This window comes from Staurois parvus, unplaced genomic scaffold, assembly GCF_062004578.1.
Source record: "Staurois parvus isolate SC_StPar_1 unplaced genomic scaffold, SC_StPar_1.0 ptg000169l, whole genome shotgun sequence".
NCBI lineage: Eukaryota > Metazoa > Chordata > Amphibia > Anura > Ranidae > Staurois > Staurois parvus.
The window spans coordinates 7582507-7595697 of NW_028317965.1; the positions used below are offsets into that span (position 1 = coordinate 7582507).

Here is a 13191-nt window from a genome sequence, read left to right on the forward strand (position 1 = left end):
CGGGCCATGTTCCTGCCTGCTGCCTGGACCAATACTTTGCATGGACCAATACAAACCAACACAGGTTAATCATATCTCTGCTTGCTGCCTGTACAGACCTAGGACTTTTTATGGACCATGTTCCTGCCTGTTGTCTAGGACCAATATTTTGGCTGTGCTGACCATATCTCTGCCTGCTGCCTGGACTGACCTAGGACTTTTTATGGACCATGTTTCTTCCTTCTACCTGGATCTCAGCCTGCTGCCTGTTCTGACCCTGGCTTGTTTATCTACTATATTCCTGCCTGCTGCCTGGTCGAATCCTGTTGCTGTTGCCTGCTTCCTGGTCCAATGCTCTCCTAAAACCATAGGTAATCTTTTGCTTATCCTTTCTTTAGCTGTGAAAAAGTTTCAGATTGTGGTATTGTCATGTTCAGGAGGAGTAGTAAAATGTATTTTCGAGTACAGAAGAAATATCCTATAAATTGACAACTTTGTGTAAAAAAAAAAAAATACTTTTTCATTTTTTTTCCACATTTTCTAAAAACTTGTGGAAAAAAATAACATTTTCAAAAAACTCATTATGCCTGATACATACCTTGGGATGTTTGCTTTCCAAAATGGGGTCATTTTGTGGGTATTTCCACTGTCCTGGTGCTCCAGGGCCTTCAAAACTGTGATAGGGAGTCAGGAAATTAGATGTGTAATGTATGCCCCTTTTATGCTCCTAGAATGCATGGAGGTGCTACTTGGATGTTGGGTCTCTGTATGTGGCCAAGCTGCGGAAAAGTCTCGCCATACTCAGGAGTAGCAGAATGCATTTTGGGGCATAATTCTTGGTATGTACATGCTGTGTGTTAGAAATATCTTAGAACTTGACAACTTTGTGTGAAAAAAAAAAAGTTTTCATTTTTCTTTCCACATTTTCTAAAAACGTTTGGAAAAAAATAACATGTTCAAAAGACTCATTATGCCTTATAGAATATACCTTTGGATGTTTGCTTTCCAAAATGGGGTCATTTTGTGGGCGTTTCTACCATCCTGGTGCTCTAGGGCCTTCAAAACTGTGATAGGTAGTCAGAAAATTAGATGTGCAATTTATGCCACTTCTATTCCCTACAACGTGTGAAGGTACTACTTGGATGTTGGGTCTCTGTATGTGGCCAGGTTGTGGAAATGTCTCACATATGTGGTATCACAATACTCAGGAAGTGTAGCAGAATGTGTTTTGGGGTGCAATTGCAAGTATGTCTATGCCAGGTGTGAGAAATAACTTGTTATTTTGGCAATTATGCATGAAAAAAAAAAATAATAATAATTTATTCATTTTCCAAAGAATTGTGGGAAAAAATTACAACTTCAAATAACTCACCATATCTTTTACTAAATACTTTGGACTGTCTATTTTCCAAAAAGGGGTCTTTTGGGGGCTATTTGTACTTTCCTAGCATGTTAGGGCCTCAAGAAATGAAATAGGCCATCAGTGCTTCATGTGTGATCAATTTGCAATGATTGGTGCCACAGCTTGTAGACTTTATAACTTTCACACAGACTAAATAATATACACCAATTTGTTTTTTTTTTACCAAAGGTATGTAGCAGTATAAATTTTTGCCTAAATTTATGAAGAAAAATTACTTATTTGCAAAATTTTATAATAAAAACAAAGAAAATCTTACTTTTTTTCTAAATTTTCGGTATTTTTTCGTTTACAGTGCAAAAAATAAAGAACTCAGGGGTGATTAATTACCACCAAAAGAAAGCTCTATTTGTGGGAAAAAAATGATAAAAATTTCATATGGGCACAATGTTGCATGACCGTGCAATTGTCATTCAAAGTGCGACAGCACTAAAAGCTGAAAATTGGTCTGGGCAGGAAGCTGTAAAATTGCACGGTATTGAAATGGTTAAATAGCAAAAAGTCAAAAGTATTATTTTTTTCCTAAAATTGTTGGTCTTTTTTTTTTTTTATATTGCAAAAAAATAAAAAACACACAGGCAATCAAATACCACTGAAAGAAAGCTCTATTTGTAGGAAAAATAGGACATAAATTTCATCTGAGTGCAGCGTTGCATGACAGCGCAATTGGCAGTTAAAGTAACGCAGCGCTGTAACACAAACAATGGCCTGGACAGGAAGGGAGGTAAATCCTCAAGAGGGCAAGTGGTTAAATGGTCTTTAGGTGGATGTGTTGGACAGATTGCAACTGTGATGTAAATCCATGGATTCTATTTTTATTGTAAATACAATTTTTTTTTTCAAAGGCTTCAGGATTTGCAATACTGTAACTTTTGCATTCAAAGTCCCTTCCTTTCATTCCTCTGTTAAATAAAGACGGTAACAGAACAGGTGTTACAAACAATCCTTTTATTGGGTTTTAAAATAAACTAAGTGTACAATTGAAAGAACGGTTTTGGCACTACGCTATACAGTGGTTACATTTGTGTGCTGCTGACAGCTGGTAAATACTGCACTAGTACTCTGCTGTGCTTTGTCACTTGCTCAGCAGGTAGGCATTTAATGAACAGCATTCCTTCAAGGAACACGATACACATCATTAAGAGGGATGAAGAGTTCACCGAAATGAGAAAAATTTCAATGTACAAAGTACCTTTGCTTAAAAAAAAACATGTCACCTGGTAACATATTAGATCAGCAATGGGAGCATAGCACAGGAAGGGAGAGACTGCTGCAAAATCTGCAGATGATGAATGAAGATATATATACACATATATATGCGTACAATAACATGAGCAGGGGCGGACTGACAGTTCATGGGGCCCCCGGGCAATAGGGGATCATAGGGCTTCTGTGTCCTTGCCCAAACTCAAAAAAGCCTATCAAAAAAGGTACCGGGGGGATCTCATGGGGCCCCCAGGCAGTGCCCGAGTTTCCAAATGTACAATAACATGAGCAGGGGTGGACTGACAGTTCATGGGGCCCCCGGGCAATAGGGGATCATAGGGCCCCTGTGTCCTTGCCCAAACTCAAAAAAGCCTATGAAAAATGTACCAGGGGCATCTCATGGGGCCCCCAGGCAGTGCCCGAGTTTCCAAATGTACAATAACATGAGCAGGGGTGGACTGACAGTTCATGGGGCCCCCGGGCAATAGGGGATCATAGGGCCTCTGTGTCCTTGCCCAAACTCAAAAAAGCCTATGAAAAAGGTACTGGGGGCATCTCATGGGGCCCCCAGGCAGTGCCCGAGTTTCCAAATGTACAATAACATGAGCAGGGGTGGACTGACAGTTCATGGGGCCCCCGGGCAATAGGGGATCATGGGGCCCGTGTCCTTGCCCAAACTCAAAAAAGCCTATGAAAAAAAGGTACCAGGGGCATCTCATGGGGCCCCCTACTGACTCCGGGCAGTGCCCGAGTTTCCAAATGGTCAGTCCGCCCCTGAACAGGAGGTTCCATAAAGGAGTAGGACAGGTCAAGTGGAAGTGCTGCCAGTAACAGCCAATCATAACCCATCAGTCAACTGTCTAACATAAGTGAGAAAACTGAAGAATCCGATTGGTTGCTATGAGCAAAACACCGACTTTTCCTCCCCTCCACTCTTAGTCTCCATGTACACGAGCCTACCCTGGGTAAACGCAAATCGTGGCAAAACTTGGCACCTTTTGCGGTTTCCCGCGGTCAAAACGTTCCTATCCTGAACGCGATTCTTCCACGTTCAGGAGAGGGAGGTTTAAACTCACCTAAATGCGACAGCTCCTAAACCCTGCTAAAAGCCTGTGTGTACATTGATACATAGGTTTTTATGGAGTTGAGTTTAGGAGCTTTGGCAAAAAAAAAAAAATGCCAAAAGCTCCCGTGTACATGAAGCCTTAGAGAATTCCCGGTTCCTCTCTGGTTATTCAGCAACTACATGCCCCAGCATGCCTCACACACAGTGACGGCCTGCCCAAGGTTTGTATACATATATAAGTATATATACATTTAATTATATAAAAGAAAATAATATAAGTGCTTTACACTAAGAGCAAAGAAAAAAAAAATAATTTAAAAAACACAAAATATGGCATTTGACCTGAAAGCCTTAGCTTAGCTTAAATGTCCGCAATGCGACTTTTTACAAACCAATGTTAATTTTCATGTAAAAGACTGTTTGTACAATGATTCATTCATCTACTTACCTACAGTTTGTACAATTATGGAACATTTGCAAAAAGTCATAGCGAGTCCCTGTGTCACACCAAAAGAGTCTATACAGTCAGTTCATATACAAGTCATATGGTTACGTGTTCTTCAATCAAATCACTCGGTGCACATCAATCCTTTGCAAGCCTAAATCTTTGATCCTAAAATCGTCCAGGAGCCGTGCTCTTCTATGGTGGGCTTAAAAGAAAATAAAAAACAAAACCAAAAAAAAAAACTCAATCCACTTGGGGCGCCTGGATACACAAAATTAAAATCCAAATCATCCTTCCTAGGGTGTCCTAAAAATAAAACATAAAAGAAAATGCGCTGAAAAGACATTAAACACTACAACACCACAAAATATACTACGTGAAAGATGTGTGCAGCAAAATGTTTCCTCTCATCACAGTTTTAACCCCTTCCTGCCCTCTGCAAAGTCTCTTTAACCTCCTCGGCGGTCTGATTATTTCCGATTTTTGTGCTGAAAGCGGTACCATTTTTTTGCATGGAAATATGTAGTTTTTTTTGTAGGCTGTAATTTTTAGGAATAACTCCCTGAAATCTGTCCAAACAAAAGTCTAGTAAACATTCTGGATATGATAAAACTTGAAACACGAAATCATAAATTATAATTTAATAAATAATCATAAAAAATAATAATATAATAATATATTTAATTCAATAATATAATCAAACTAAAAACACTGAAATTTGAAATACAGAGGCAAATTCACACATCGCTGAGCAAAGTCGCAAAATCGTTTTCAGTGTCTGATGAGGAATTTCCCCCACGAATCATTATCACTCAATTCTGCAAGTGGTTCTGATTTACTATCGCTGTTCTCTTTTGAAACGCATTTTGACGTAAAGGGACGCTTTTTGGACGCCATGGACGTTTCTCAGTTTCCAGGCAGAAAGAACAGTCAAAATGCAGGCAGGGCGCCGGACAAAGCACTCAGGACAATATGTATGTGAAATGGTTTGAAATGTTTTACTATATAAGAATAATTTTTTAAAAAATGACATTTTTAAAAAATTTCAAATTTGCCGCTGGTTCCGGCGCTCGTACGTCCCGACGTCACAGGGACCGGAACACAGAAGCCGGATGCCGGCATCGGCCGGAGGAGATGGCCGGGGACGCTGCAGGGGACGCATCGTGGTAGCGAAGGACAAGGTAAGCACTGCAGTGACTCCATGAGCAACGTCGCATGGTAAGCCTGACTGTAACTCGGGGTTACCGCTTTTGGTACTGAAATTTTACCCCGAGCTACACTCAGGAATACCGCCAGGGAGGTTAAGGGCTAGTTGATGCTAGATACAGTTCAGTGCGCTTTTTTCTCCTTCAAAAATGCATGCACAGTGTTTTCCCTGTATTCCAATGGCCCTGGTTCACACTAGTGCAGTCAGTTCAAGCCAGTTTCCAGTGCAGGAAAAAAAAAAAAAAAAAAAAAAGTAGAACATGCTGCATTTTTTCTGCACAGAACCATGCTTGAACATAGCAAATTGCGGGTGGCACAGTGGCTTAGTGGTTAGCACGTCTGCTTTGCAGTAAATGGGTTATGGGTTCGATTCCCGACCATGGCGCCTCCTGCATGGAGTTTGCATGTTCTCCCTGTGCTTGCGTGGGTTTCCTCCTCTGGGTGCTCCGGTTTTCTCCCACACTCCAAAAACATGCTGGTTGGTTTATTGGATCCTGTCTAAATTGTCCCTAGTATGTGTATGTATGAATGTGAGTTAGGGACCTTAGATTGTACGCCCCTTGAGGGTTAGGGACTGATGTGAATGTACAATATATATGTAAAGCGCTGCGTAAATTGACAGCACTATAGAAGTATCTGAAATAAATAAATAAAATTGCATCAAAACTGCATGTGGTGTGAACTGAAAGCAAAAACGCATCCAGTATGAGTCCGGAGTGCATTTTTGTAGTGTGAACTGGCCCTAAGGGCTAGTTCACACTAGCTGCAGTCCAGCGCATTTTTTTTTCTGCATCAAAACTGCACCGGAACAGAGTGTGGTGTGAACTGTAAGCAAAAACGTATCCTGCGTTTTTGTGGTGTAAGTGCCAGTTCACACTGCATGCGTTTCATTTGCTTTTTTTCTGCATCTAAAACGCACAGAAAGTAGGTTATATGGTTGTCAATGTCATAGTTCACATCAGTGCTTGCAGTTCCAGCGCATTCCAGTTGCAGAAAAAAAAGAAAAGTTTCACTTGCATGGACAGCTCCTTTGAATGCAAGACGTAGGTTCAGAGAAACAGATTCCTAATGCAAATACCACACTTAGAATCAACTCCAGACCTTTTACCTGCTGAATTGATGGCGAAATAACGAAGGAGTAGCCCACACCTGGCCATGAAACAGCTTTTGATTCAATTGTCCAATTACTTTTGGTCCCTTGAAAAAGGGGGTTGGCTACTCTTAAGATTCAGCCAAATGCAGCAAAGTTGATTGGACGGCACTTCACAGTACAGATGGACAATGATCCAAAACACACTGCAAAAGTAACCCAGGAGCTTTGAAGGAAAAGAAGTGGAATATTCTGCAATGGCCGAGTCAATCACCTGATCTCAACCCAAATGAGCATGCATTTCACTTGTTGAAGGCAAAACTAAAGGCAGAAAGACCCACAAACAAAGAACAACTGAAGACAGCTGCAGTCAGAGCCTGGCAAAGGATCAGAAAGGAGGAAACCCAGTCTTTGGTAATGTCCATGGATTCCAGACTTCAGGCAAAGGATCAGAAAGGAGGAAACCCAGTCTTTGGTAATGTCCATGGATTCCAGACTTCAGGCAAAGGATCAGAAAGGAGGAAACCCAGTCTTTGGTAATGTCCATGGGTTCCAGACTTCAGGCAAAGGATCAGAAAGGAGGAAACCCAGTCTTTGCCTGAAGTCTGGAACCCATGGACATTACCAAAGGATCAGAAAGGAGGAAACCCAGTCTTTGGTAATGTCCATGGATTCCAGACTTCAGGCAAAGGATCGGAAAGGAGGAAACCCAGTCTTTGGTAATGTCCATGGGTTCCAGACTTCAGGCAGTCATTGCCAGTAAAGGATTCTCAACAAAATATTAAAAATGAAAATTTTATTTATCATTCTATTCAACTGTCCAGTTACTTTTGGTGCCTTGAAAAAGGGGGGATGGCTACTCTTAAGAGCTGTAATTCCTAAACCCTTCCCCCAATTTGGATGTACATACCCTCAAATTACACCCGAGAGTGGGCACTTTCAGCCCATATCCATCATATAACTATAGTTTTAATATGTTTTGGTAAATACCTGAAAAAAAAACTAAAACTGAACCGAATTACCTGCCTGTCCCTGGCTTCAATGCTTTTTGAATCACCTATCTAGAACAAGCACACAATTTACTAATGTGAATCAACAATCCTGATCTTCATGCTTGTAACAAGTGACTCAGAAAGAACCAAAGTCAGGGTGTCATTGTGACAGCCAGGAAGCTAACATTCAAAAGAAAAGGGCAGCACCCAATAAAACGTCATAGCGGGTTTCTTTCAGCTTAAAGCCCAACCCTGGCATAAAATATAAAAAAAAAAAACTGCTTGTTTTGTCGAGAGGCAACCAGAAAGCTTATACTCACCCGATCCTCCACTCCAGCAGCAAACAGAGTTGGGCTTTATATGATAAACTGAAGAAAAAGAATACTATGACACCTAAATATTCACAGATATAGGATGAACATTTTCATGTGCTAAAATCCAGGGGTCCACAATGAAGACCCTGTGCCCAGAAACATGTTTTACAGGTTGATTCATCCAGAAGTCCCTGCTCAGAACTCAGAGCAAAGCAGCCATTAGGAACACATGATATTCCTACCTTTCTATGCATAGTAGCAAGGAGAAACCAAGAGATCAGTTAAAACCACCAGCTGGTCATCCGTAAACTGCTGCTTGTGCTCTTGCCAATTGTCAAGGTGTGTTCTCCGGAAGTTAGACAGGGTTTTCTTTACCGTCATCTGAAAACAAACAAGGTTTTTTTTTAAGTTTTTTTTTATTATAACATGCATATTACTTGGAAGTCCCATTGTTTTCCGAGGGCCTGGATTACATATCACTATATTGCCAAAAGTATTGGGATACCCCCCCCCCAAATCATTGGATTCAATTCAGGTGTTCCAGTCACCTCCCATGGTGTATACAATCAAGCCCCTAGGCATGCAGACTGTTTCTTCAAACATTTGTGAAAGAATGGGTCGCTCTCAGGAGCTCAGTGACTCCAAGCGTGGTCCCGTGATAGGTGGTCACCTGTGCAATAAGTCCATCCGTGACATTTTCTGGCTACTAAATATTCCACGGCCAACTATTAGTGGGATTATAACAAAGTGGAAGCAACTGGGAACAACAGCAACTCAGCCACCAAGTGGTTGGCCATGTCACATGACAGAGCGGGGTCAGCGCATGCTGAAGTGCACAGTGCGCAGAAGTCATCAACTGTCTGCAGAGTCAATAGTTAAAGACCTCCAAACTTGGCGTGGCCTTCAGATTAGCACAAAAACAGTGCGTAGAGAGCTTCCTGGAATGGGTTTCCATGGCCGAGCACCTGCATCCAAGCCTTACATCACCAAGTGCAATGCAAAGCGTTGAATGCAGCGGTGTAAAGCACGCCGCCACTGGACTCTAGAGCAGTGGAGACGTGTTCTCTGGAGTGACCAATCACACTTCTCTGTCTGGAAATCCGATGGATGTGTCTGGGTTTGGTGGTTGCCAGGAGAACGGTACTTGCCTGACTGCATTGTGCCAAGTGTAAAGTTTGGTGGAGGGGGGATTATGGTGTGGGGTTGTCTTTCAGGGGTTGGGCTTGGCCCCCTAGTTCCAGTGAAAGGAATTCTTAAGGTGTCAGCATACTGAGACTTTTGGACAATTTCATGCTCCCAACTTTGTGGAAACAGTTTGGGGATGGCCCCTTCCTGTTCCAACGTGACTGCACACCAGTGCACAAAGCAAGGTCCATAAAGACATGGAGGAGCCAGTTTGGGGTGGAGGAACTTGACTGGCCTGCACAGAGTCCTGACCTCAACCCCATAGAACACCTTTGGGATGAATTAGAGCGGAGACTGCGAGCCAGGCCTCCTCCCCCGACATCAGTGCCTGACCTCACAAATTTGCTTCTGGAAGAATGGTCAAACCTTCCCATAGACATCCTCCTAAACCTTGTGGACGGCCTTCCCAGAAGAGTTGAAGCTGTTATAGCTGCAAAGGGCAGGGCCAACTCAATATTGAACCCTACAGACTAAGACTGGGGGGTCATAAAAATCATGTGCGTGTAAAGGCAGGTCGACCAATACTTTGGGCAACATAGTGTATGTGTAGCAGTACAGGACGGAAAACAGTTTAGATACAATTCTCATTTACCGATGTGCGTCTGGGGGCCCATACAAGTCAATAGATGAGCAAGAAAACAAGATACAAGCATTTACAGTGGCAGAGAAAAAAAAAAAGTATGTGAACCTCTTGGAAACTACTGACTCCAATTAGCTTTTGTTGAAGTAATTAGGCTATGGGTTCACTTACTTTTTCTTCCAGCACCGTGAATGTTTAATGGGTGTGGTGGTGGGGAGGGGTGACCTGGTTTTGACAGGTACCCACTCCCAAGTTCTCCTCACCTCCTCCCTGCAGTCTTTTGGGACATTATTATTATACAGGATTTATATAGCGCCAACAGTCTGCTCTGTGCTTTACAATATACAGTTGCAAGAAAGTATGTGAACCCATTGGGATTACGTGGAGTTTTGCATGAATTGGGCATAAAATGTGCTGTGAACGTCATCTAAGTCACAACAATAGAAGAACACAGTCTGCTGAACATAATACTACACAAACAGATGTTGCCATGGTTTAATTGCACATAACATGTAAACATTCACAGTGCAGGGAGGAAAAAGTATGTGAACCTTTGGACTTAATAACTGGTTGACCCTCCTTTGGCAGCAATAACCTCAACTAAACGTTTCCTGTAGTTGCAGATCAGACCTGCACAACGATCTGGAGTCATTTTGGACCACTCCTCTTCACAAAACTGTTTCAGTGTAGCAATATTCTTGGGATGTCTGGTGTGAATCGCTCTCTTAAGGTCATGCCACAGCATTTCAATCGGGTTGAGGTCAGGACTCTGACTGGGCCACTCCAGAAGGCGTATTCTGTGCTGTTGCAGCCATTGTTTTGTTGAATTACTTGTATGCTTTGGGTCATTGTCCTGTTGCATCACCCATCCTCTGCGGAGCTTCAGTTGGCGGACAGATGGCCGTACGTTTTCCTGCAAAATGTCTTGATAAACTCTGGAATTCATTTTCCCATCAATGACAACAATCCGTCCAGGCCCTGAGGCAGCAAAGCAGCCCCAAACCATGATGCTCCCTCCGCCATGTTTCACAGTGGGGATGAGGTTTTGATGTTGGTGTGCTGTGCCTTTTTTCTCCACACATAGTGTTGTGTGTTCTTCCCAAACAACTCAATCTTGGTTTCATCTGTCCACAGTATATTTTGCCAGTAGTGCTGTGGAACATCCAGGTGCTCTTTTGCAAACTTCAAACATACTGCAATATTCTTTTTGGACAGCAATGGCTTCCTCCGTGGTGTCCTCCCATGTACTCCATTCTTGTTTAAGGTTTTCCTTATTGTAGATGTGTCAACAAAAATGTTAGCATGTGCCAGAGATTTCTGTAGGTCTTTAGTTGACACTCTGGGATTCTTCTTTACCTCATGCAGCATTCTGCACTGTGCTCTTGCAGTCATTTTTACAGGACGACCACGCCTAGGGAGAGTAGCAACAGTGCTAAACTTCTCCATTTGTAGACAGTCTGTCTTACCGTGGACACATGAACATCAAGGCTTTTGGAGATACTTTTGTAACCCTTTCCAGCTTCATGCAAGTCAACAATTCTTGATCGTAGGTCTTCTGAGAGCTCTTTTCTGCGAGGCATGGTTCACATCAGACAGTGCTTCTTGAAACCCGTAAACCCAAAACAGGTGTGTGTTTTTTAAGAGCAGGACAGCTGTGAGCAACACATCCAATATCATCACACTGATTGGAGTCAAGGTTGGCTCACTCCTGGCTCCAATTAGCTCTGGGAGAAGTCATTAAGCTAGGGCCTCACATACTTTTTCCTCCCTGCACTGTGAATGTTTACATGTTATGTGCAAGTAAACCATGGCAACATCTAATGTTTGTGTAGTATTATGTTCAGCAGACTGTGTTCTTCTATTGTTGTGACTTAGATGACGTTCAGAGCACATTTTATGCCCAATTCATGCAAAACTCCACGTAATCCCAAGGGGTTCACATACTTTTTCTTGCAACTGTATAGGGAGACAATACAGAAACAATACCGTTCAATACAAGAGGGTTAGGAGGGTCCTGCTCCTCGGAGCTTACAATCTAAGAGGGAGTTCACAAGTGGTTTGTCTTTTGTTACTTAGAGGTGGTTCAGTTCATATTTTAAGGCTAATTACTGCAGAAAAACAGTTCATTCCAAGGGGTTCACATACTTTTTACTGCCACTGTATATAAGGCGCTTTACAGACTGCAAAATGAAATTATGCATTTTCATGTACTGCCAAAGCCTGGTTACTGGCAGCCCCTGGCAATGGGCTATGTGCTCTTGCCTCATTATAGGGGAAAAAAAAAACATATTAAAAAATGCGCGATAACTTCTAACATGCATAGAATCTAGCAGTGTACACACTAGACTTGAAGTATTTGTGATTTGCCATTACCTCTATGGGCTGTGGATCATTGAGATGTGCACTCAGATCCATCAGCAGTTGTGGCATCCATGTCGGGACATCATAAGGGCTTGATAAAATGCAGGCACTGAGCCCCAGAACACCAGCATGGCGCTTCACCAGATCTGCAGACAGAAATACAGATTGGTAAGTGTCAGATAGATTCCCCAGCTGGAGGGTAGCGAGGTTACAGAGTGCCACTACTGCGACACGTGTTGTATGACAGACATAGGAACATTCAATAGAACATTTCTGCTCTGTGTAATAGAGACTTGCTTGTGGACTATAATGCTTGTCCTTTTTTTATTATTATTATACAGGATTTATGTAGCGCCAACAGCTTGCGCAGCACTGTACATTATAATGGGAGACAGTACACGAGACAGTACAGTAACAATACAATTCAATACACGAGGGGTTCGAGGGCCCTGCTCCTTGGAGCTTACAATCTAGGGGGGAGGGGATAGTGGTACAGGAAAAAATAGCTGTGGGGGATGGAGTGGTAGGAAGAGTGGGGGAGATCAGCAATTAGCTGAGGGCGGGGTAGGCTTCCCTGAGGAGATGGGTTTTCAGGGTGCGCCTAAAGGTGAGGAGAGTAGGTGAAAGTCTGATGGATTGGGTTAGGGATTTCCAGAGGATGAGGGAAGCCCTGGAGAAGTCCTGGAGACGGGCATAGGAGGAGGAGACCAGGGAACTAGAGAGTAGGAGGTCTTGTGAGGAGTGAAGAGTACGTGTTGGGTGGTATTTGGATATCAGGTCGGTGAGGTAGTTTGGGGCAGTGTTATGAACAGCTTTGTACGTCAATGTTAGCATTTTGAATTTTATCCGTTGGGCAATCGGAAGCCAGTGGAGGGATTGGCAGAGGGGGGTGGCGGATACGGAGCGGTTAGTAAGGTGGATGAGTCTGGCTGCAGTATTCAGGATCGACCGAAGCGGGGATAGCCTGCGGTGAGGTAAGCCAGTGAGGAGGGAGTTACAGTAGTCAAGTTATAATAATAATAAGGGAGTGAATGAGTTGCTTAGTAGTTTCCGGGGTTAGGCACGGATGTATTTTGGAGATGTTGCGGAGGTGAAGTCTACATGAGTTTGTCAGCGATTGGACCTGGGGCTGGAAAGACAGATTGGAGTCTAGAATGACACCAAGTACTCTGGCTTGTGGGGTGGGACTGATGGTGGCGTTGTTGGTTGTGATGGAGAAGTCGGGGGGCGCGGGCTGGGGGGAAAACTAGGAGCTCGGTTTTCGAAAGGTTCAGTTTGAGGAAGTGGAGTGACATCCAATCCGATATGTCGTTCAGTAGGCTTGTGATTCGGGCGGAAACTGAAGGG

General features: G+C 43.0%; 1 protein-coding gene across 3 annotated transcripts in view; it reads right to left on the reverse strand.

Moving 5' to 3' along the window:
- Positions 1-13191, reverse strand: part of PSME4 (proteasome activator subunit 4) — a 243830-nt gene that overhangs the window by 7942 nt on the left and 222697 nt on the right. For 2 of the 3 annotated variants that reach the window (XM_089676470.1, XM_089676469.1), the window contains 3 exons: positions 11857-11990; positions 7961-8099; positions 2333-4422 (listed from right to left, as the gene is read on the reverse strand). In XM_089676470.1, the coding sequence (XP_089532596.1) occupies positions 7965-8099; positions 11857-11990 (269 nt within the window). In that variant the 3' untranslated portion in view covers positions 2333-4422; positions 7961-7964. Of the gene's footprint in view, positions 1-2332; positions 4423-7960; positions 8100-11856; positions 11991-13191 lie in introns of those variants that run through there. The other variant, XR_016312594.1, reaches the window with a different exon arrangement.